General features: G+C 57.3%; 2 protein-coding genes across 3 annotated transcripts; one reads left to right on the top strand and one right to left on the bottom strand.

The window, feature by feature from the left end:
* The first annotated feature begins 3,857 nt into the window (after positions 1 to 3,857).
* On the top strand, positions 3,858 to 10,970 carry IGSF8 (immunoglobulin superfamily member 8). Of its 2 annotated transcripts, none has more exons than XM_079926884.1 (7): positions 3,858 to 4,087; positions 7,215 to 7,592; positions 8,299 to 8,760; positions 9,091 to 9,498; positions 9,713 to 10,126; positions 10,478 to 10,608; positions 10,770 to 10,970. In XM_079926884.1, the coding sequence occupies exons 1-6, from the start codon at positions 4,036 to 4,038 to the stop codon at positions 10,591 to 10,593; spliced, it is 1,830 nt and encodes a 609-aa protein (XP_079783010.1). In that variant the 5' UTR covers positions 3,858 to 4,035; the 3' UTR covers positions 10,594 to 10,608; positions 10,770 to 10,970. The 2 variants fall into 2 exon arrangements, with proteins under 2 accessions (XP_079783010.1, XP_079783009.1); XM_079926883.1 differs by lacking the exon at positions 3,858 to 4,087 and adding an exon at positions 4,605 to 5,882.
* Positions 10,971 to 14,402: 3,432 nt separating this feature from the next.
* KCNJ9 (potassium inwardly rectifying channel subfamily J member 9) lies at positions 14,403 to 18,238 on the bottom strand (the record flags this gene model as incomplete). The annotated part of the gene is made up of 2 exons (XM_079920693.1): positions 14,403 to 14,734; positions 17,389 to 18,238. The coding sequence occupies 2 exons, from the start codon at positions 18,236 to 18,238 to the stop codon at positions 14,403 to 14,405; spliced, it is 1,182 nt and encodes a 393-aa protein (XP_079776819.1).
* Between the last annotated feature and the right edge of the window lie 634 nt (positions 18,239 to 18,872).

The following is an 18,872-nucleotide window of genomic DNA, read 5'->3' as shown; positions in this document are numbered from 1 at the left end:
CGGCAACGATTTGCATGTTTTCTTTCTGGACTGAAGCTTCTCCATGTAGACAGGCTACTGACTCCTCCGTGGCTAAGAACCTATTGGAAAAGATCATTCCTACCTGAGGGAACCGCCCCTAAACTTCATAGCGTTAGGGGAACCCACTTGACTCGTCAAGTGTGACAGGAAGTCTGTGCCATACGGCCAGTTCTACAACGTTTTCACCGCAGTTATCACCCCCAGTCTCCAGGACTAGTCGAATGTACCAATGGCATCATCAAAACCCAACAGGAAAAATCTGTAGAGACCCTTCAAATACCCTGGCCAAAAGCATTGCCATTGGTCCTTCTGAACCTCAGGGCCACTCCTTTAGGAACCCACAAACTATGCTTAACCGTATATTAGAACAATCTTTCCATGGCATGCTCCCAGGACATGAAGATCTTAAGCACCATACCCTACAACCTGGAGAGTTGTCTATTGGAAAAGACATCACTCTCTTCAACCCCATTGGAAAGGTCACTATCAGGTACTGTTAACCAACCCTTGTGCCACGAAACTCCAAGGAATAGGCTCTTGGATCCATATATCACATCTAAAGAAAGCACTAAACCCTGACTGGACCTACGTCCCAACTGGTGACCTAAAAGTAAAGATTTGCAAGAATTGAAGCATACAGTAGCTTAAGGAAACAGCTTTCCCATGATGACCGGCCTGTATATCTTTTCCTTACTCTTACTTCTTGCCTTATCTTCTCCCTCTCTTTCTTGGAAAGACAATGCTCTTACCCATACTTCCTAATCCATTGCCAAAGGGGGAAACCTTCTGACTGTTGAATATGTTACCAGAAACCTCGATATGTCCATGACAGTGGTGACCCTCTGGTATTGAGTCTGCTTGAGGTAATGAAATAACCCCTCTCTTTGCAGCCTTTAGGGACAAAATCCACAGAACAGAATGGTTTCTTCTTAAATATTCCCCAAACGTCATTGACTCTTGGCTCTAAAGGACCCACTGGCAAATTCCAGTTAGTGGCACTGTTAATAAGTCTTATGTGCACCACCTGGCTTTAGCCTTGTCTGTGGCAAATGAAACTCTCAATGAGCCTATGAATGTTTGGACAGCTGGTAAATGGGAGGCCAGTGTTTACTGGGATATTTAACCATCCCTGTTAATATCTATAATAAATCTGAAGCGTCCCACTGATCTTCCCCATTATATCTTCGTAAGCATCTTAAATGGGAACTACCTGGGGCATACATGACTCCGGGCTTGCCTCCATAGCGAGACGCTTTCCCCCTTGGGTCAAAGTTCCAATGAGAATATGAACATAAATCTCTCCCTAACGTTAGAAGAGCTAGCTGATTCTGCAGCCTAACAATGATCACTTGATTCCTTGGCTAAAGTAGTTGTAGACAAGCAATAGCCTTGATTTTGAACCAGGTGGCATTAGCATATACCACCTGTTGCATATGGGTAAACGCCTCTGGAGAAGTAGGAACTCAATTATACGAGAACAGGGAACAAGTGCACTTGCTAGTTGACTACTTTAGGATCATGACTTAAAGCCATCATACAAACAAAGTCATATTACTTTTAATTTGCTTTGTATAATCTTAAATTTTTGCACCTGTTGCCTGTCCAACCTCTGCAGAAACTATGCACCAAACAGAATGTTGACTCAACACGATGCTTTCAAGGAAAGATTTTGATCAAAAGGGGAAAATGTGAAAATGAACAAAGGAAACCTAAATCAAAATGGAGTCAGGAAGCCATGAAGAGAGGGCTCTCATACACAAATCACTCACTGCAGCTTACAGATCACAGCAGGAAGAAGGGTTTCCTTCTGACTCAGCAACAACAAGCTGCTCACCAGTTGCAGTTAACAAAAAAGAAAACTGCCACAGCCCTATCCAGTTTCCTCCTAAAACCTAATGAAAGCTGACCTTCCCTTTGTCTCCTCTGACATGCCTATGGTTCACCATAGTTTGTTCCTCTCAAATTGTAATTCCTCTGCTATTCCTGAATAAACTCATTTTGGCTAGCTTAAGACCTTGTTATTTTTAAGATCAACACGTCCCATAAACTGCATCTATGATGATGATGATGATGATGATGATGTTTGGCAACATCTCTCATCTCTCAAGCATCAGGAAGGTATCATGTTCACTCCTCTCCCCAATAAAGGGAGAGTGGCTTTCCTCCAAAAGCTTCCCTATACATTTCAGTTTTCACACAGCTCAATCTGGCCTGTGGATGAATTTAGATGGAATGAATCTGGAGATATCAGGCTGTGGATATGACAAAGTAGGAGGAAAAAGGCACCCTGCTGCCCTGTTCCTGGGCCAGAACTGGAAGTATTGAGAGGGGAGGGTTGGACCTCTGATTCCCTCAACTGTCCCCAGCGTTCTGTCTCAGAATTTCTCCAGTCTCTCCAGGGTTCCTGAATGCGGCTTCAACTGAGCACCTCCCCTGATCTAGCCACTGTGCCAGGCTCTGGGAAGACAAAGTCAAGGAATGTCTGGTCTGGCCTGTGTCACTTCCCCTCTCTGGGCCTCCATTCTCTCCTCTGTAAAAGGGAGTGACGAGTGAGTGGGAGGGTTGGGGGAATGAGTGGGGACTGATGGAAGTTTGAGGATGAAGGTGCTAGATGAGCTCTGGGGTCACCTCCTACGGAGGGCCACTCTGACAGGCTTAGCTTTGCAGACCTGGCTGTCCCTTTTCCTGGTTCTAGCTCCACCCTTCCAGCTCCTCCCCACTCCCCACATTCTCCATAGTTGAGAAAGAAACAGAGTGCCTAGGAAAGATGCCTTTTCCTGTCTCCAACCTCCAGGGCACACCCCACCCCTCCCAGTGCAGAGTGTTGTCCACTTCTCCTCACTGGAACTAGAGACTCCTTCACCTAAACCCAGGCTCACCCTTTCCTTAGGTCCTAACTAAACCTCTTAGCAAAGAGTTTAAATAATTTATCCCCCGGTCCCATCTCCTATTTAGTGTATTCTGTGCCAAGCACTTTCTGTACATTATCTCAATTAACGTCACAAAAATCCTTTGGGATGGATGTCATCCACCTCAATTTGCCAACAAGAGAACAGGTTGGAGGAGGTTAAGCAAGTTGACCAGGATCGCCAGCCAGGAAGTGACAGCATCCAAACGGCCCAGCCTCCTAACTCACTTCTGGTTCTGCCCCGAGGGGGTGGCAAACAGGTCTCCAGTGACATTGCAGAGCCCTGAAGCGCCCTTCAGACCAGATCCTCCTCGTTCCTTAACTCCTAGATCCCGCCCTTTCCCACTTCAGCAGGGTTTGCGGCAAGGCCTAGAGGCCTAGAGCAAATGGCTGGATTCAAAGTGAGAAGCCACAGTCACCTCGCCGACTCCAGGGCCCCTGCATCCAACTCTCAGGGAAAAGCTGGAAGGTGCAGGGTACCTGTGCCCTCCGCGGAGCAGCCGGGGATTTGGCCAAGACCAGGTGCAGCCCGCCCCCGGACCGGGGTCGGGGCGGAGACAGGGCTGAGGGGGCGGGCCCGGGTGGGGGTCGGGGCGGAGCCGGGTACCGAAGAGGGGGCGGGGCTAGGGCTGGAGTCCGGGTGGAGCCTGGAGCAGGGTCGGGGGGAGCGGGGGCCGAGGTCCAGGACCCCGTTGGGGCACACCCGGGGACCTGAGCAGGGCCAAGGTCTGGAGGGGTCAGGGCGGAGTTGGGGACCGGAGTGGGGCCGGGGCCGGGGCCGGGGCCAGGAGCCCAGGGCGGGGGCGGGGCCTGGGTAAGGCGGGGCGGGAATGGTCTTCCGAGTTGCCAAGGCGGGAGGGAAAACAGAGGCGGAGGAGAGGAGGAGGGGAGAAGGGAGGAGGGAGGAGGGCAGAGGGAAGAGGGCAGAGGGAAGAGGGCCGTGACTTGGCAGCTCCAGCTTCGCTCAGCTTCGCTCAGCTTCGCTCCGCGCACCCACGCCTCGCTGCCCCGCTTCGTGCCCCCCACCCGGGCATGCGCCCCCCGAACCCCCGGCCACCCAGAGCCCGCGCCGCCCCCCAGAGCCTTCGCAGAGCCGGCTGCGCAGGATGGGCGCCCTCGGTCCCAAGCCGCCGCCGCTGCTGCTGCTGTTAATCCTGGGTAAGCCCGGCTCTGGCTCCCAGCCCCGCCCGGCAGGTGCCTGCCACCTGGTGACCATCCCAGCCCTCCTCCCCAGCATTTCGGAGCCCCTCGCACCCCCTTCTCCGTCAGGGGCTCCCCCAGCCTCCCCGGGCCTGGCGCCCAGCTGCTGTCTGTGGCCGCGCTCCGAGCCAGTCTTGGGGCGGGCGGGGGTGGGGTAGCGGTGAAGGCTCCCCAGTTCTAGGCCCCGGGCTGGGGCACAGTGAGGACCCACCGGATGTCGCCCCCAGGAACCGCCAGGCCCCACTTCTCAGCCGGCACACTCAGGTCCTGAGGTCGCTGTGCACAGATGCTGCGACTCCTCTCTGCCTCACTTAGCTTAAGGCCCGGCCTTGGGTGCTCGCCCTGGTGGGCAGTGCCTGTCCATCTTTATAATTGCCCAAGTTGGCTGGAGGCCCAGGGGCCGGTTCTGCCCACAATCTTTGAAGTACGTCTACCCTAACTGCACCCCCCTACCACCCCGCTTCATCATCTGAAGTTGGAGGCAGTTCCAGCTCCATCCTGGGCTGGGTCTTTCCCCCACTTCCCTCTCCCAGATAGCAGCACTTGGCTCTGCAGCCTCCCTGGTTGTCACACCCCCTTAGTCCCAGCTTCCCTGCCTCAGGAGAAACCAGGCTCCGTGGAGACTGATGCTGAGCTCTCCAAGCACCCTGTACCTGTTGTGGTGGGTGTTCTGGGCCACCGCCGCATGGATGCATGAGGACCGTGACGGTGGAAATGTTTTTGGCGTGAATGGGAGGGCTCCCTGTAGGGATGGTCTGGGGAGGAGTATGGTATCGAGGCAGTGAGACTGCATGTACAGATGTTCAGGAGACTGAAACCCTTGAAATAAGAATACAGGGTGGTGAGGGGGTGGCTTTGGTGCCAGGATTTGGAGCTGCCATAGTTAAGGCAGAGGCTGACGTAGCCCCAGCCGCCTGTTTCTAGACCAGAGCTCCATCGTGGTGCCAAGGAGCCTCCCTGTGCTGCATAGGTCCCTGGGCCCAGGGGGACTAGCATGAGTCCTCTCCTTCGGGCCCTGGGTGGGAGGCAGGAGGATGTACAGAGGAAGGAGCTGTGAGGCCTGGCTGCCTAGTACTTGGCCCTTCTTCCCCAGTGGGCAGCGTGGAGCAGAGAGGAGCCCAGGGTAAATGTGGTGCAGAGATAGAAGAGCTTGCCGGATGTGAGCGCCCTGGGTGTAGGTGCTTAACTTTCATTTTGAAGATGAGGAAATGAAGTCACTTGCCCCAGAGAACATATCTAGTGAGTGTTGCGGCTTGGATTTGAAACCACTCCCATGTGACTCCAAAGCTGGTCTCTTTGCTCTCCTTTCCCTCTCCGCTAACACAGAGGAGGGGACCTGGCTGGGGAGAGAGCTGCCTGGCAGCTGGTTTCCCGAGGCAGTGGGGGTGACTTTCCCATGGGGCTCTCCAAGCATCAGCATTTGTGGAGGCAGGAAGATGGGAGGGGGCCCTCCTGAGCAGAGTCTGCCCGGAGCCCAGGGAAGGTGTCAGCTCGCTTGTCTCCGCCATCGCTCTGATTATGAAACATCCTCGGGCAGAGCCCTGCTGAGACACAGGCTCACTCACTGTCAGGGTGGAAGCTCATAGCTCTCTTCCAGAAACTGAGGCCTGGGAGTGGAAGGGGCTGGTCCAAGCGGTACAGCTGAGGATGGGGATGGGGCTGGGGCTGGAACCCGACCTCCTGATCCCAGCCTGTGCTCTAACCGAGCAACCACAAGTTTTCCCTCTGACTCAGCCGCAGGAAGAAGGGAAAGGTGAGGGTAGTGCTTCTGGAGGAGCTGGAGGACAGTTTGAGTACAGATTAGGTGTTTTCCTCCAGCCGGTTATGCCCCTGGGACATTCTGGTTGGTGAGGTCAGTGCCCTCAGGCCTCTCCTTGGAGTTCCCCATGCCTCTCTGGCTTTGTCCCTCTGCAGGGGCGTGTGGAAGCTAGCCAAGGATAGTAGGAACTTGGCCAAGACATTCTACTTCTTGTACCTTAACTTTCTCATCTGTAAAGTGGAGGCAGAGGGCTGACCCAGCCCTTCTTACATTCTGAGGTTCTGTGATCTGGGGCTGTGGAAGGATGGAAGGAGAGAAGGAAGAAGCTGAGCCCTCCAAGGCCACCGGGAGTATCTGCGAGGGCAGGGTAGGGGTGAGGGTGGGGTGAAGAAGAATGTTGGCCTCTTTGAGGAGAGAAAGATGGGAAGGGGCAGCTGGGGGGTTATTGCCGCCCTACTGAAAGGGAGCGGGGATGTAAATAAATGCACGCCATATGCAAATGAAGGCTTCTGTTAGGGAGTTGGAGGGGGTGGGGTGAGGGTTGTTTGTCAGCTGGGCCTGCCCGGGAAGATTGGCAGGCACTGGTGGGGGAGGGGAGCTTCTGCCTCCAGAGGCAAAGGGCAGAGGCTGGTTCTTGCCCCATGAGCCTCAGCTGCCTCGGCAGCCCTGTGGGGCAGAGGAGCAGTGAGCTCATGGCACAGCTGGAGTGGGGAGGGATTGTGTGGTGAGAACTGACTGGGCCTGTGCTCTGTCCTGCTCGGGCCACTGGCTCCATTGTCTGGAGTCCCCTGGCCCAGGTGACACAGCTGAGCGAACCAGCCCTTCTGATCAAGATTTGGCCAGCTCCCTTCAAACAAAGGAGGGGGACGTGTGGTCTCAGGATCCCTTAGCTAGAAGGCTCAGCTGGCATAAACGTGGGGAGACGGGGTGGAGGGGGAATTAAGGCACAGCCGGAATCGGGAATGGTTAAATCAGGAAGCAGATACTCCAACTCCCTAACAGAAGCCTTCGTTTGCATATGGCGTGCATTAAATCAGGAAGCAGGTACTCCTTTCTGACCTTAGATGCTCTGCTTCTGGCCTGCCAGTAATGGGGTGTTTCTGGGGTCTGAGGCAAACCTGGCTCTATACCACCACCTCCTTGAGACCCAGGTGTCTTACCTCCCAGCATCCTTTGCCTGTTCTCGGAACAGGGCCCAAGTGTACACCAACTTTCCTCAGGTTTCCTTTCCTTTCACAAGCAGAGGTCAAGAGTGATGCGGGGGTGGGGGTGGGGGGCTGCAGTAGGGACCCAGGCATCCCTAACTTCCCTTGTCCTTCCCTCTAGGAGTCGGGTGCTGTGCCCGGGAGGTGCTAGTCCCTCAGGGGCCCCTGTATCGCGTGGCTGGCACAGCCATCTCCATCTCCTGCAATGTCACTGGCTACGAGGGCCCTGCCCAGCAGGACTTCGAGTGGTTCCTATACAGGCCTGAGGCCCCAGAGGCTGCCCTGGGCATTGTCAGTACCAGGGATACCCGATTCTCCTATGCTGTCTTTGGGCCCCGAGTGGCAGCTGGTGAGGTACAGGTGCAGCGACTGCAGGGTGATGCCGTGGTGCTCAAGATTGCCCGCCTGCAGGCCCAGGATGCTGGCATTTACGAGTGCTACACACCCTCCACTGATGCCCACTACCTGGGCAGCTACAGCGGCAAAGTGGAACTGAGAGGTACTGGGCCCTGGGATGGGGTCAGGGCCGTGCCCTCCCAAAAGGCAGAAAGTCAGGGCCAGCAGGGACCTAAGAGGAACCTGAGGCCCAACGAGGTTAAGTGACTTGCATGAAGTCACCCAACAAGTTAGTGGCTGGCCTGAGACTCTAACCCAGAACTTTGGGTTAACGCTCTTCATTCCAGTCCACGGCTCTTATTCTGTCAAGCTACTTCCTGGGAGAGGAGAAGTGTCCCTAAGCTCTCCAGCCCCTTTCCATTCCCTGATGGGGTAGGGGAGCCTGACAGGGTGAACAGACTCCATTCCTGGAGATTCCAGGATCCAGATCTGGGGGAGTGGGGGTGGCGGGGGAAATAGAGGCAGGGTAGGAGGAGTGAGACCACATGACATTCTTGCTCTCAAGTTTGTCTTCTGAGAAGGAAGACAGAGCCACTCTTCTGAGTATTTCAAACAGGGGTCAGTCTCAAACATAAGGGTCAGTAGGCGATGGGCTGGTTCTATGAAATTCAACAAGTATTGAGTGCCTGTTGTGTGCCCAGCACTGTGCTTGGCACCATTGGGTTACAGAAGAAATAATACAGCATGAAGTCTCTGCCTTCTAGGAGCTCACAGTCTATTTAGGGAAATAGGTTGTAGGTAGGAAACAGTACCAAGGGTTAGTTACTGTACAGCTCCCAGCCCTCCCTCACTCCAGCTGTTCTCTCCAGTTCTTCCAGATATGCTGCAGGTATCTGCTGCCCCCCCAGGGCCCCGGGGCCGTCAGGCCCCAGCTTCACCCCCTCGCCTGATGGTGCACGAGGGGCAGGAGCTGGCACTGGGCTGCCTGGCACGGACGAGCACGGAGAAGCACACACACCTGGCCGTGTCCTTTGGGCGAGCTGTGCCCGAGGCGCCAGTGGGGCGAGCAACGCTGCAGGAAGTGGTGGGACTCCGGCCCGACATGGCCGTGGAGGCCGGAGCTCCCTACGCTGAGCGGCTGGCGGCAGGGGAGCTGCGGCTGGGCAAGGAGGGGACTGAGCGCTACCGCATGGTGGTGGGGGGCGCCCAGGCGGACGACGCAGGCACCTACCACTGCACTGCCGCTGAGTGGATTCAGGATCCCGACGGCAGCTGGGCCCAGATTGCGGAGAAGAGGGCTGTCCTGGCCCACGTGGACGTGCAGACGCTGTGTGAGTGCCACGCGTCCCACGGTGCCAGCTGGGAGCCTTGGTATCTCAGTAGGCACCATGGGCACTAGATGGCCATCGTCTGACTCCAGGGAGCCCACCTTCCCTAGAGTGAAGTCCCATTAGTATCGCTTCCTGTCAGCACCTGTACCCATGACGGGCTTTCTCTGCTCAGAAATTGGGTGTGGGGATGGGAGGGCCATGGCTGAGGGGTGAGAGCCAGGCCCCTGGGTGGCAAAGACGGGTGGCCTCGAAGTTGCTGCTATCAAGGAAGGACAGGTGCTCTGTGCCCTCTCCTGCCTCCCTGACACCCCTTCCCCTCCTGTGTTTCAGCCAGCCAGCTGGCAGTGACAGTGGGGCCTGGGGAACGTCGGATCGGCCCAGGGGAGCCCTTGGAGCTGCTGTGCAATGTGTCAGGGGCCCTGCCCCCAACGGGCCGTCATGCCGCCTACTCCGTGGGCTGGGAGATGGCACCTGCGGGGGCACCTGGGCCCGGCCGCCTGGTTGCCCAGCTGGACACGGAGGGTGTGGGCAGTCTGGGCCCTGGCTACGAGGGCCGGCACATTGCCATGGAGAAGGTGGCTTCCAGAACCTACCGGCTACGGCTGGAGGCTGCCCGGCCCGGGGATGCGGGTACCTACCGCTGCCTCGCCAAGGCCTATGTCCGAGGGTCTGGGGCCCGGCTTCGGGAAGCCGCCAGTGCCCGCTCCCGGCCCCTCCCCGTGCACGTGCGTGAGGAAGGTGAGAGGGGGCGGGTTGGCCCTGGACAGGATATGGGGTCTGCAGAACCTTTCCCTTCTGTTTCTGTGCCTCTCTCCCTCTCCATCGGCTGCCTCCGTGTCTCAGTCTCACACTCCTGTTCTAAGATTGTGGGGACACCCGGAGTTTCTGGGGTGTTGCTTGGACAGCAGTCCTAACCCCATGCCCCTTTCACCTTCTGACTTTTGTTCTGCAGGTGTGGTGCTGGAGGCTGTGGCCTGGCTAGCGGGAGGCACAGTGTACCGCGGGGAGACGGCCTCCCTGCTCTGCAACATCTCCGTGCGGGGCGGCCCCCCCGGGCTGCGGTTGGCTGCCAGCTGGTGGGTGGAGAGGCTGGAGGACGGGGAGCTGAGCTCTGCCCCTGCCCAGCTGGTGGGTGGCGTGGGCCAGGACGGTGTGGCAGAGCTGGGGGTCCGGCCCGGAGGAGGCCCCGTCAGCGTGGAGCTGGTGGGGCCCCGAAGCCATCGGCTGAGACTGCACGGCTTGGGGCCCGAGGACGAAGGCGTGTACCACTGTGCCCCCAGCGCCTGGGTGCAGCACGCTGACTACAGCTGGTACCAGGCGGGCAGTGCCCGCTCAGGGCCTGTCACGGTCTACCCGTACACACATGGTGAGCGGTGCCCCCCCTTGCTCACGCGTCCCCAGCCCCCCTCACCCCCATGCTCTTGTTCTCCTTTTTGCATCTCATCCTCCTGCCAGTGCTCCCTCTGGTTCCTCTTTCTCTTCCTCTTTGCTTCACACGGAAAGTCTGAAAGTCCAGCTTTCAGCCCTTCAGTGCCCGGCTGCCCCGGTGTCCTGGTGGTAGGGGCTGGCTTGAGCGCAGAGCGGGCAGGGAGCAGGCAGGGGAAAGCTGTGTGGGAACGGGAGGAGGTGGTGTGGACAGCCTGACCGAGAAGGTACTGGCACGTGGGTGGAGGGCAGTGACACCCCGGACTGAACACAGCCATCCTCTCTTGCCCAGCCCTGGACACCCTGTTTGTGCCCCTGCTGGTGGGTGCAGGGCTTGCCCTAGCCATCGGAGCCACCATCCTGGGCTCCATCACCTGCTGCTTCATGAAGAGGCTGCAGAAACGGTGATCCCTCACACCCCAGGTGAGGGGCAAGGACCCCCATCCCCATCCCTGTCTTCCCTAGTCCTGAGATGAGCAGCTCCCTCCCTGGTCCCAGCTGGAGAAGGAGAAGCCCCTCTCAGCTCTGCGGGCCAGGGCCAGGAGGAATTCACACTCTCCACGTGCATTCTCCCGTTCCTGCAGGTGTGACTATCTTCCAGCCCAGCCGCAAGCCCGCCTCTGGTGTCTGAATACCCTCTCCCTCTGCCTGCCCTTCCTTTAATTTATTTGACCTACTCCCACCCAGAGTGGGGGACACGGCCCCCATGCCCCACTCCTTCCTTCCCAAGCTCCTCCCTCTGGCCTTCTGTTCATGATCTCATACATAGCCCAAAGGGAGGCCGTTCCCTGTCCTAGAATTAGTTTTTCTAAAATGTGAATAAACTTGTTTTATAAAATCCAGGGCTGGCTGTGTCTTCCCCGCCATGAGGCTCTAAGAGGCAGGGGCGCGTGGCAGGTGGGCTACTGGGGGCTGACAGCCTCTTCTGGACGACCCGCACCTCTCTTCCCCCCCCAGAAACACCATCTGGCCTCCGTGGGCCGTGCCACCTACCCCGGGAGGGGAAACCTGGGTCCCATCTGCTGTCTGAGCTGTCAGTGCAGAGCCAGTTCCTGTTGGGATTCCTCCTTGGGGTGGGGAGAGAGAAAGGGGGATGAGTTCCAGTTGAGCACGGCCTCTGCCCCTAGACTTCTCCCAGGTTGCAGGGCAGGGTCTTCCAGGGCCCGGTGCCCTTTTCTGAGTCCCCATGCTATTCTGCAGTCTCATTCTCTCCGTCAGGCTGATCTTGGACCTGACTCCTCCCCCCAGGCCCTGGGGCCTCAGCCTTTCTCCCCCTGATCTCCATTATTCTGCCTGACAGCAGCAGAATGGAAGGCCCAGGACACAGCCACCTAGGCGACGGGGACGCCAGCAGTCAGAGGGGCCCCTGCACACACCCGCCCCACCACCTGCGCGCAAGCCCCCTTGCTTCACCCGTCCTCCCGTGCCCCCGGGGCTCCCTGCATTTGTCTCTGCCTAAGGATTCTCGGATCCTAGAATTCTTAGCTGCACTGCACCTCGAGAGGCACGCAGTCTACCTCTTTCAACTCAGTGATTTAAACATTTATTGAGCATTACCAGTTTACCAAGTGTTGTTTTTACAGATAGGGAAACTGAGGCCCAGAGAAGTGATGCGACTTGCCCAGAGTCATAGAACTAATTCGTGACAGTGTCAGGCCTAGAACCCAGGTCCCCAGACTCCTTGCACTGCACACAGTGGGGCCCTGAGTGGTCGCTGAGTGGCAAGGAGAGGGGTGGCGGGGTCCCAATGCCTTCCATCCAGCCTCAGTTCCTCTACGGTGGGTTCACTTGCAATGGGTGAACTACCGCGTGAGTGAGTGTGGACACCCAGAGCCCACTCCCTCCTGTCCGGACTCTAGATGTTTCAGCAAATTAAACCAGAACTGCTTCTTACCCCCATGCCCCAACATTTGTTCTTTGGGAACAGCCAGCACCAGTGTTCAGGGACCTCATCTTTGGGTGATAGTGACCCAAGTCACCCTGTGACCTGAGGCAAAGATGTTCTCTCCGAGCGGACCCAAGCTGGCGTGGGCTCCCTCCGCAGCCCCCTTTCCTGCTTCCGGGAGGCACAGCATCCCCCAGGACCCCAGCTTCCCAGCCTGGAATGCAGCACACTGGGGTGCTTCCCTGCAAGGGGCTCAGACTTTTGTTAAAGAACAGGAATGGGGTGCAGCCCGGGCCAAGGGCTGGAGGTCACTGCTGGGCCCGTGTGGTGGGAGGGTGTGTCTGCCTGTGTGCACACATCTCTCCCAGAGGCAGGTCCCCCTACCTCTGCCCCTTCTCGACTCGCCATTGCTCCTCCTTCACAATCCTGGGGTGGGAGGTGTCCCTGGTGACCGCGATGACACCAGGAAGGGGGTACACGTGGCGTGGGAACACCTCTCCAGGGGCTCCTGCCCCAGCTGGGCAGACGGCAGGTCACAGTCACATCCAGACATTTGGACTCTCGCTTCTCTCTCTCACATCTCCCACATTTAATCCTGCTTCTTAAGTCCTACGTGGGATTCTCTCCTTTGCCACAGATGCCCTTCCTACTTCAGCTCAGCACCACCCTGGCAGCACTTCCCCTGAAGCCTTCCCGACTGCTCTGTCCCATCTATCTTGCCTACTCATCTTGCCCAAACACCATCTCTAGCTTGTCACAGCCCTATTTCCACTGACGGGCGAGTCCCTAGGCCCAGAGTCGGACTCTTCAGCCTTGGTTTCACGGTCTCCTTTCCCCTCACCGCAGTTCTCCATACCCATTATATTTCAGTCTCCTCCCCAAGGACCCTCAGCTACTCCTTAGCTTGACGCCCACCTCCTGACAGGACCCCCAAGTCTGCTTAGGGAAGGGCTTCTCGGAGCGTGGTCCCTGTTCCAGCAGCGTCAGCAGGACCTGGGACTTGTTAGAAACGCAAAGTTTTGGTCTCTACTGTAGACCCATTAAGTCAGAAACTCTGGGAGTGGGACTCAGCCATATGTGTTCCCAAGCCCTCCAGGGGACCCTGATGCCCACCCAAGTTCGTGACTGCTGGCTCAGGTCACTCTCCAGGCCTGACGCAATCCCTGACGCAACTCTGATTACCAAGCCCTTCCACCCCGTGCTCGGAGAGATCGCCCAGGTTCTCAGTTTGAAACAGCTGCCACAGGCATATTTCTCTGTTTTCCCCACGTGTACTGTATTCCCAGAATAGGAATCGGGTCTCTGACTGTCCTCCCCACACATGCCCGGGTCAGTGCTCTGGACCCAACGGGCACCCAGTGAACCACGTGAATGACTCCCTCTCACTGTGCCCTAAGACCGATTCTGCTTTCCTGAGGACCCCGTGTCCCAGCTCTAGTGAACTCATGTTTCTCCATCTCTCCCCGGCCCTTCTTCCTCCTCAGAACCTCTCTATCCCCTCCCACCCCTGCAGTGGTACTCACGAGACCTCACTTCACTGTCAGAAAATAGCCATCCCTTGTTCCCCTTTCCTAGGCCCTGCCCCAGGGCCCCAGCTCTGGCATCTCCCCCATCGCCGGTTTCCCTGCACACATGGACAAGGTCATTCACACCCTGCTGAGCCGCCCTGCAGCCTTTCGCCCTCCCTCTCAGCCTGTCACAGTGGCAGGGGTGGAGCTGGGAGGGCACCCTCCTCATCTCTGCCCGCCTCCGTCCAGCTTTCTCACCTCTGGGTCAGCTTGGGCTACTGTGTCCAGTGAGACAGGTGTGCCAGACTCAGGGAAGCTGGCTGAGGAGGTGAGTGGGGCCTAAACTCCAGCCCACACTCTGCTCCCCAAGCCATGCACCCTAGTTTGGGGTAGTGTCAGTCTGGAGGGAAAAGGCGCCTTTTTAGAATTTGCACCAAGATGCTCTATGAGTCAGCGGCAGCCCTGAGCACACCACCTGTCTGTTGGTTTGTTGGCCCATTCACCTATCCACTGGCTGGCTGTCTCTCTCTGCTTCCACCTTCTCATCCAACCCGCATAGGTCCATCCTCTGTCCATCCATCCACGCGTGAACAGAAGTGAAGGTCAAACACAGACAGGCTGGCGAGTTTACCCATTCCCCACCCTCCGTCCTCCTGAAATCAGGATCTCTCCCATCCATGTTGGATCCCAGACCTGAGATTCTGAGGAGGCTCCCCAGCTTTAGTGCATTCCCAGGGACCTTGCCTGCGCCCTCCTCCACCTTCCATAACCAGCTCCCCAGGTACCTGTGTCTGGCCCTGCCACAGGGATCTGGAGGAAACTGGTCACACCTTGGACTCACTCTCCGGGGGCGGCAGGCAGCCGTTCTGCTCTTTGTCAGCCCCAGCCTCTTCGTCCGCCCCCTCCCCCAGCCCCTCCTCCTCCACCTTCTCATCCAGCCGGCTGGGGATGGACCAGTAGAGATGGGCGTCAAGGCGGGCTGCGGCCTCGGCCAGCTCCCGGGCGCTGCATGAGGGTGTGGGCACCTCAAAGGTCTCGTGGAAGCTGGCATAGTCCACCTCGTAGAAGCCATCCTCCAGGGTCAGCACTGACGTGAAGCGGTGACCCCACAGCACCTCATCCACCAGGTAGGAGCTCCGAGCTTGGCATGTCATTCCTGGGGGTAAGGGCATGGGTCAAGGGGGATCCCGGCCCCAGCCTTCCCTCCCCTGCCTCATTCCACAACCCTATTCCTAGAACCCTTCCCTGGAGCCCTCCTCAAGGACCCCCACCCACCCACTTTGGTCCAGCCCGCTTTCTCTTCCTTCCCAACTCTTGTACTTGTCCAGTTCCCCCTCCTCCTCTCCATTTGCCCCAACTCCTCTTAACCTCCAGCCCACACTCTCCCCTCCTCTCCACTGGAGATGCCAGTCAGAGAAGTTTAACCTTGAAACTGACCTTGGGGATCATCTAGCCCAATTTTCCTCTCCATACAGGGCTCCCCACTGGAGCATTCCCAATAATGGGCAACTAGCTTGCTCTTGATTACATCTCAGGATTGAGAGCTCACCACCTCACAAGGAGCCCACTCCTTTGTGTGACGGCTCTAATATTTGGGTTGTTCTTTATACAGAGCTAAAATCTGCCACCCTTATTTTCACTCTCCTGCTGTATGACACCCCTTCAAGTATCTGAAAGCAGGAGTCTCAGTTTTCATCATGTCTTCTCTCCTTCAGGCTGAACATCCCTGTCTCCCTCCACCATTCCTGATGTGACCTGGCTTCCAAAAACTTTACTTTCTTGACTGCAAACCAGAGTGGCCAAGGAGGATCCTTTAAGCACTCTGAGTGTGATAAATACTCCAACTGTGGCCTGATCCATGCATAAGAGAGGGCTCGCCACCTCTCTCTTCTGGCCATGACGCTTTAGCTAATAGGGCCCAAGATTACATTACATAAACATTTTTGGAAGCTGTATCACATTGCCTGTGGCCAACTAAAACCCCCGATTCTTTTTTCACCAGAGCTCTTCCATGCTGTGCTTACATAAGTGATTTTTTAAAGCCTAAATGTAGAACTTTATATTTATTCGTTTTAAATGTCATCTTGTTGGATTTTGGCTCATTTTACTTGCTTTTCAGAAGCATTTTGGATACTGACTCTCTCACCCAAAATATTACCATCCTTTCCAGCTTTGTCTCTCTAGAAAAATCCAACAAGCTCCCCTCCCTATCTCCTCCAAGCTCCCCTCCCTATCTCCTCCACCCTCCCCTCCCCATATCTCCTCCACCTCACCCTCCCCTGTCCTCCTTGCTGTGGGCCTGTGTCCTGTTTTCTCTGTGGGGTGGGCACACCCACCGGGGCAAGTGATTTTCCTTCTACCCTGAGATCTCTCATGTTCCCCTCAGCTCATATGCACCTCCGAACAAGGGAGAACGGAAGAGTGAACATTAGCTAAGCAGAGACTGGCTCTCAACATTGAAAGCCCTGCCCTGAGCAAACTTGGGGACTTTCCTTTGTTCCTTTGGTGAAGACTGGCGTAGGAAATGTCCGGTAGAGGAGGGGAAGAAGAGGCAAAAGGGACACTGGGGAGAGGGGCTGCAAGGAAGAAAGGGAAGGGCTGGAGGTACAAAGGGAGAAGAGGGTTGGGCAGGGACTTCTCAGGTACCAGCAAAAATGTGCCAGCCGGTGAGATGAGAGGAAAGGAAGTAGGGTGCATGGGGGAGGGGGAAGGAGTTAGGGGAGTATTGGGGTGGGGAGAAGGAGTGGGGAACACTGAGGCAGAGAGCGGTGAAGTAGAGGCTCAGCATGAAGGGCCAGGAAAAGGGTTTGATGACACCAGTCTGGGAGAAGCCAGCAGAGGGCAACACTGGCAACAGTGGCAGGAACTGCAGGGCCCCCTGCTGGGCCTTTGGTTATCCCACTTGCAGTTTTCTTCTCCACTTCTGGATCTCAAGTCCCAAAGGACTCATTTGCTGCCCCTGCACTGGTCTTATCCTACCTGCTCCCAAACCTTTCACTGTATAAGCCTGAGTTGGAGGTTCTGACATCACAGGTACATTGCTAGTTCCTTCTGGAAAGGGGCTTGAAATGTGCAGATCATCTATCCTTTGTCAGTGGAAACCGAATCTTCTGATGGGTGGGGAAACTGAGGCAGAAGTGAGCCCAGCTATCAACCTCTCCCTAAGGTCCAGCCTAGGAATAACTCAGGCCATGGAAAACCTGCACCATCACATTCCAGGGGCCTGGACCCCTCAGTACTGAGAAAAACCCGGAACCTAACCCTTCCTTCCTACTCTGCACCCTAAATGCTGAAGCCAGACTGCCTGCGTCCAATCCAGACGTGGCCACTTATTTAGCCTATGTCTGTGAACCACTTAACCTTTCACTGGGGCAATTTCCTCCCTGAAAAATGAGCACAGTAAAAAGAAATTACCTTCATGGGGCTCCGATTAAATAAACCAGGAGGTGTAAAGTGCTTTGGAACCGTGCAGGGCACAGAGTAAGCACTGGGTGTTGTCTATTAGCATTACTGTCTCCTATTCCCAGTGACACAGACCTCTCAGCCCAGGGCCCCAGGCCAGGGCCACTTCGGAGGATTCCTCCCAGCTTTCTCTCACCTCTCTGGGTGGGTGGGTGGGTGGGTCACTCTTTTCATACACCCCTCCCAAACCATCTCATCTCAGCTCTCATCCTCCACCAGCCTCTCCATCCACCCCCACCCCCACCCCGCTTCCTCTGCCCTGGCCCCTCTGGGTCCAATTCCCCGCCCACCCGCTCCCCTCCTCCCCCTGCACTTCCTCCTCTCCCTTCTCCTTCAGCCCGCCCGCACCCGTGGCTTCCACCATGCCCTCGAGGATGACGACGATCTCGAAGTCGTCCCTCTCAAGAGCGCGGCGCGACGCCTCCCAGAAGGGGCTGGCGGCGTCGATCTCGTGGCTGATGACGAGCGGTGAGACGAGGAAGAGGCGGTCGTCGCCCGTGTCAAAGCCCACGCTGAGGTCGGTCTGGTGCAGCGGGATGAACTCGCCCTCGAGCGTCTGGCGCGAGCGGATGAGCTTGGCGCGGATGGAAGCCTCGACTATGTGCGATGAGCGCAGGTCACCCACGCGGAACATGAGGCAGAGGCGCCCGTCGCGCAGCGACACCACGGCGTGCGAGGAGAAGACGAGCGTGGCGGCGCGCTTGTTGGGCTGCGAGATCTTGACGAACATGCAGCCCACCATGAAGGCGTTCACCATGGAGCCCAGGATGGCCTGCAGCAGCAGCAGCACGATGCCCTCGGGGCACTGGTCGGTGATGACGCGGTGCCCGTAGCCGATGGTGGTCTCCGTCTCGATGGAAAAGAGGAAGGCGGCCACGAAGCCGTTGAGGTTGTTGACGCACGGCGTCCACGCCGTGTCCTCCAGGTGCTCCAGGTCGCCGCGGCCGTAGGCGATCAGCCACCAGATGGCGCCGAAGAAGAGCCAGGTGAGCGCGTAGGCCAGCACGAAGAAGAGCAGGCTCAGGCGCCACTGCAGGTCCACGAGCGTGGTGAACAGGTCGGTCAGGTAGCGGTACGTCTCGCGCACGTTGCCCTGCTGCACGTTGCAGCGGCCGTCCTTCTCCACGTAGCGCTGGCGGCCGCGGCGCCGCGGCTGCTCCTCAGGCCCCGGCGAGAAGGCGGCGTTCTCCTGCGCCATGGCCGTGGCCGCGGCGGGGAGGTCACGGCCCGGGCGGCGGCGCGGGGCCTGGAGGGGCTGAGAGGTGGGCCAGATTAGCCGAGCCGCGGGAGAGGCCGAGACGTCCGGGCCTGCGCCCAGGGGCCGAGTGGCCCAGAGCGAGTCCCTTGCTGTGTCAGCCTCAGCTTTCCGCATCGGTAGAATGGGAACAATACACACAACCCTAGCCGTCCCCACCCCCATCTCACAACACCGTGAAGATCAAATGGGATAGTGTGTATGAACTGGATCGCACTCTGCACGACTATTTTCAGGGAAACGGGGTACCAGAGGTCTTGGTCCCACTGCTCTAACTGGGCTGTGCAGCACCTCACGGCCACCCCCAGGCGAGAGGCCCAGGCAAGGAGGGAGTTTCCTGAAACGCTTAGACTGTGGGTTCCTTCGAGGCAGGTGCTTAATCTTCCTCTCCTGTGCAGAGCCCTCCCTGCCTGAAGGCCACCCCCGCCCCACTCTGCCCTGGCTGATATCAGGCCGTCCCCTAATCCCTGTCTCCGCAATTCAACCTGCTGTCTAACCAGGCTCTTTGGAAGTTCACCTGGAGACTGACACAGAAAGTCTTTCCCATTCCTTCCTCCCTGAACCTCGCTTACTCTAC

Source organism: Stenella coeruleoalba (assembly GCF_951394435.1).
Source record: "Stenella coeruleoalba genome assembly, chromosome: 1".
Taxonomy (NCBI): Eukaryota; Metazoa; Chordata; class Mammalia; order Artiodactyla; family Delphinidae; genus Stenella; species Stenella coeruleoalba.
Note: the sequence above shows the minus strand (reverse complement) of the source record. Positions and strands in the feature narration are given on the sequence as shown.

What these genes read in the sequence shown, in the direction of transcription:
- IGSF8 (XM_079926883.1), top strand. Translation starts at nt 5,777, where the DNA reads ATGGGGATGGGGCTGGGGCTGGAACCCGACCTCCTGATCCCAGCCTGT. An exon ending in GCCGCAGGAAGAAGGGAAAG is followed by an intron (nt 5,883 to 7,214) that starts GTGAGGGTAGTG and finishes CCTTCCCTCTAG; the next exon opens with GAGTCGGGTGCTGTGCCCGG. An exon ending in CGTGGACGTGCAGACGCTGT is followed by an intron (nt 8,761 to 9,090) that starts GTGAGTGCCACG and finishes CCTGTGTTTCAG; the next exon opens with CCAGCCAGCTGGCAGTGACA.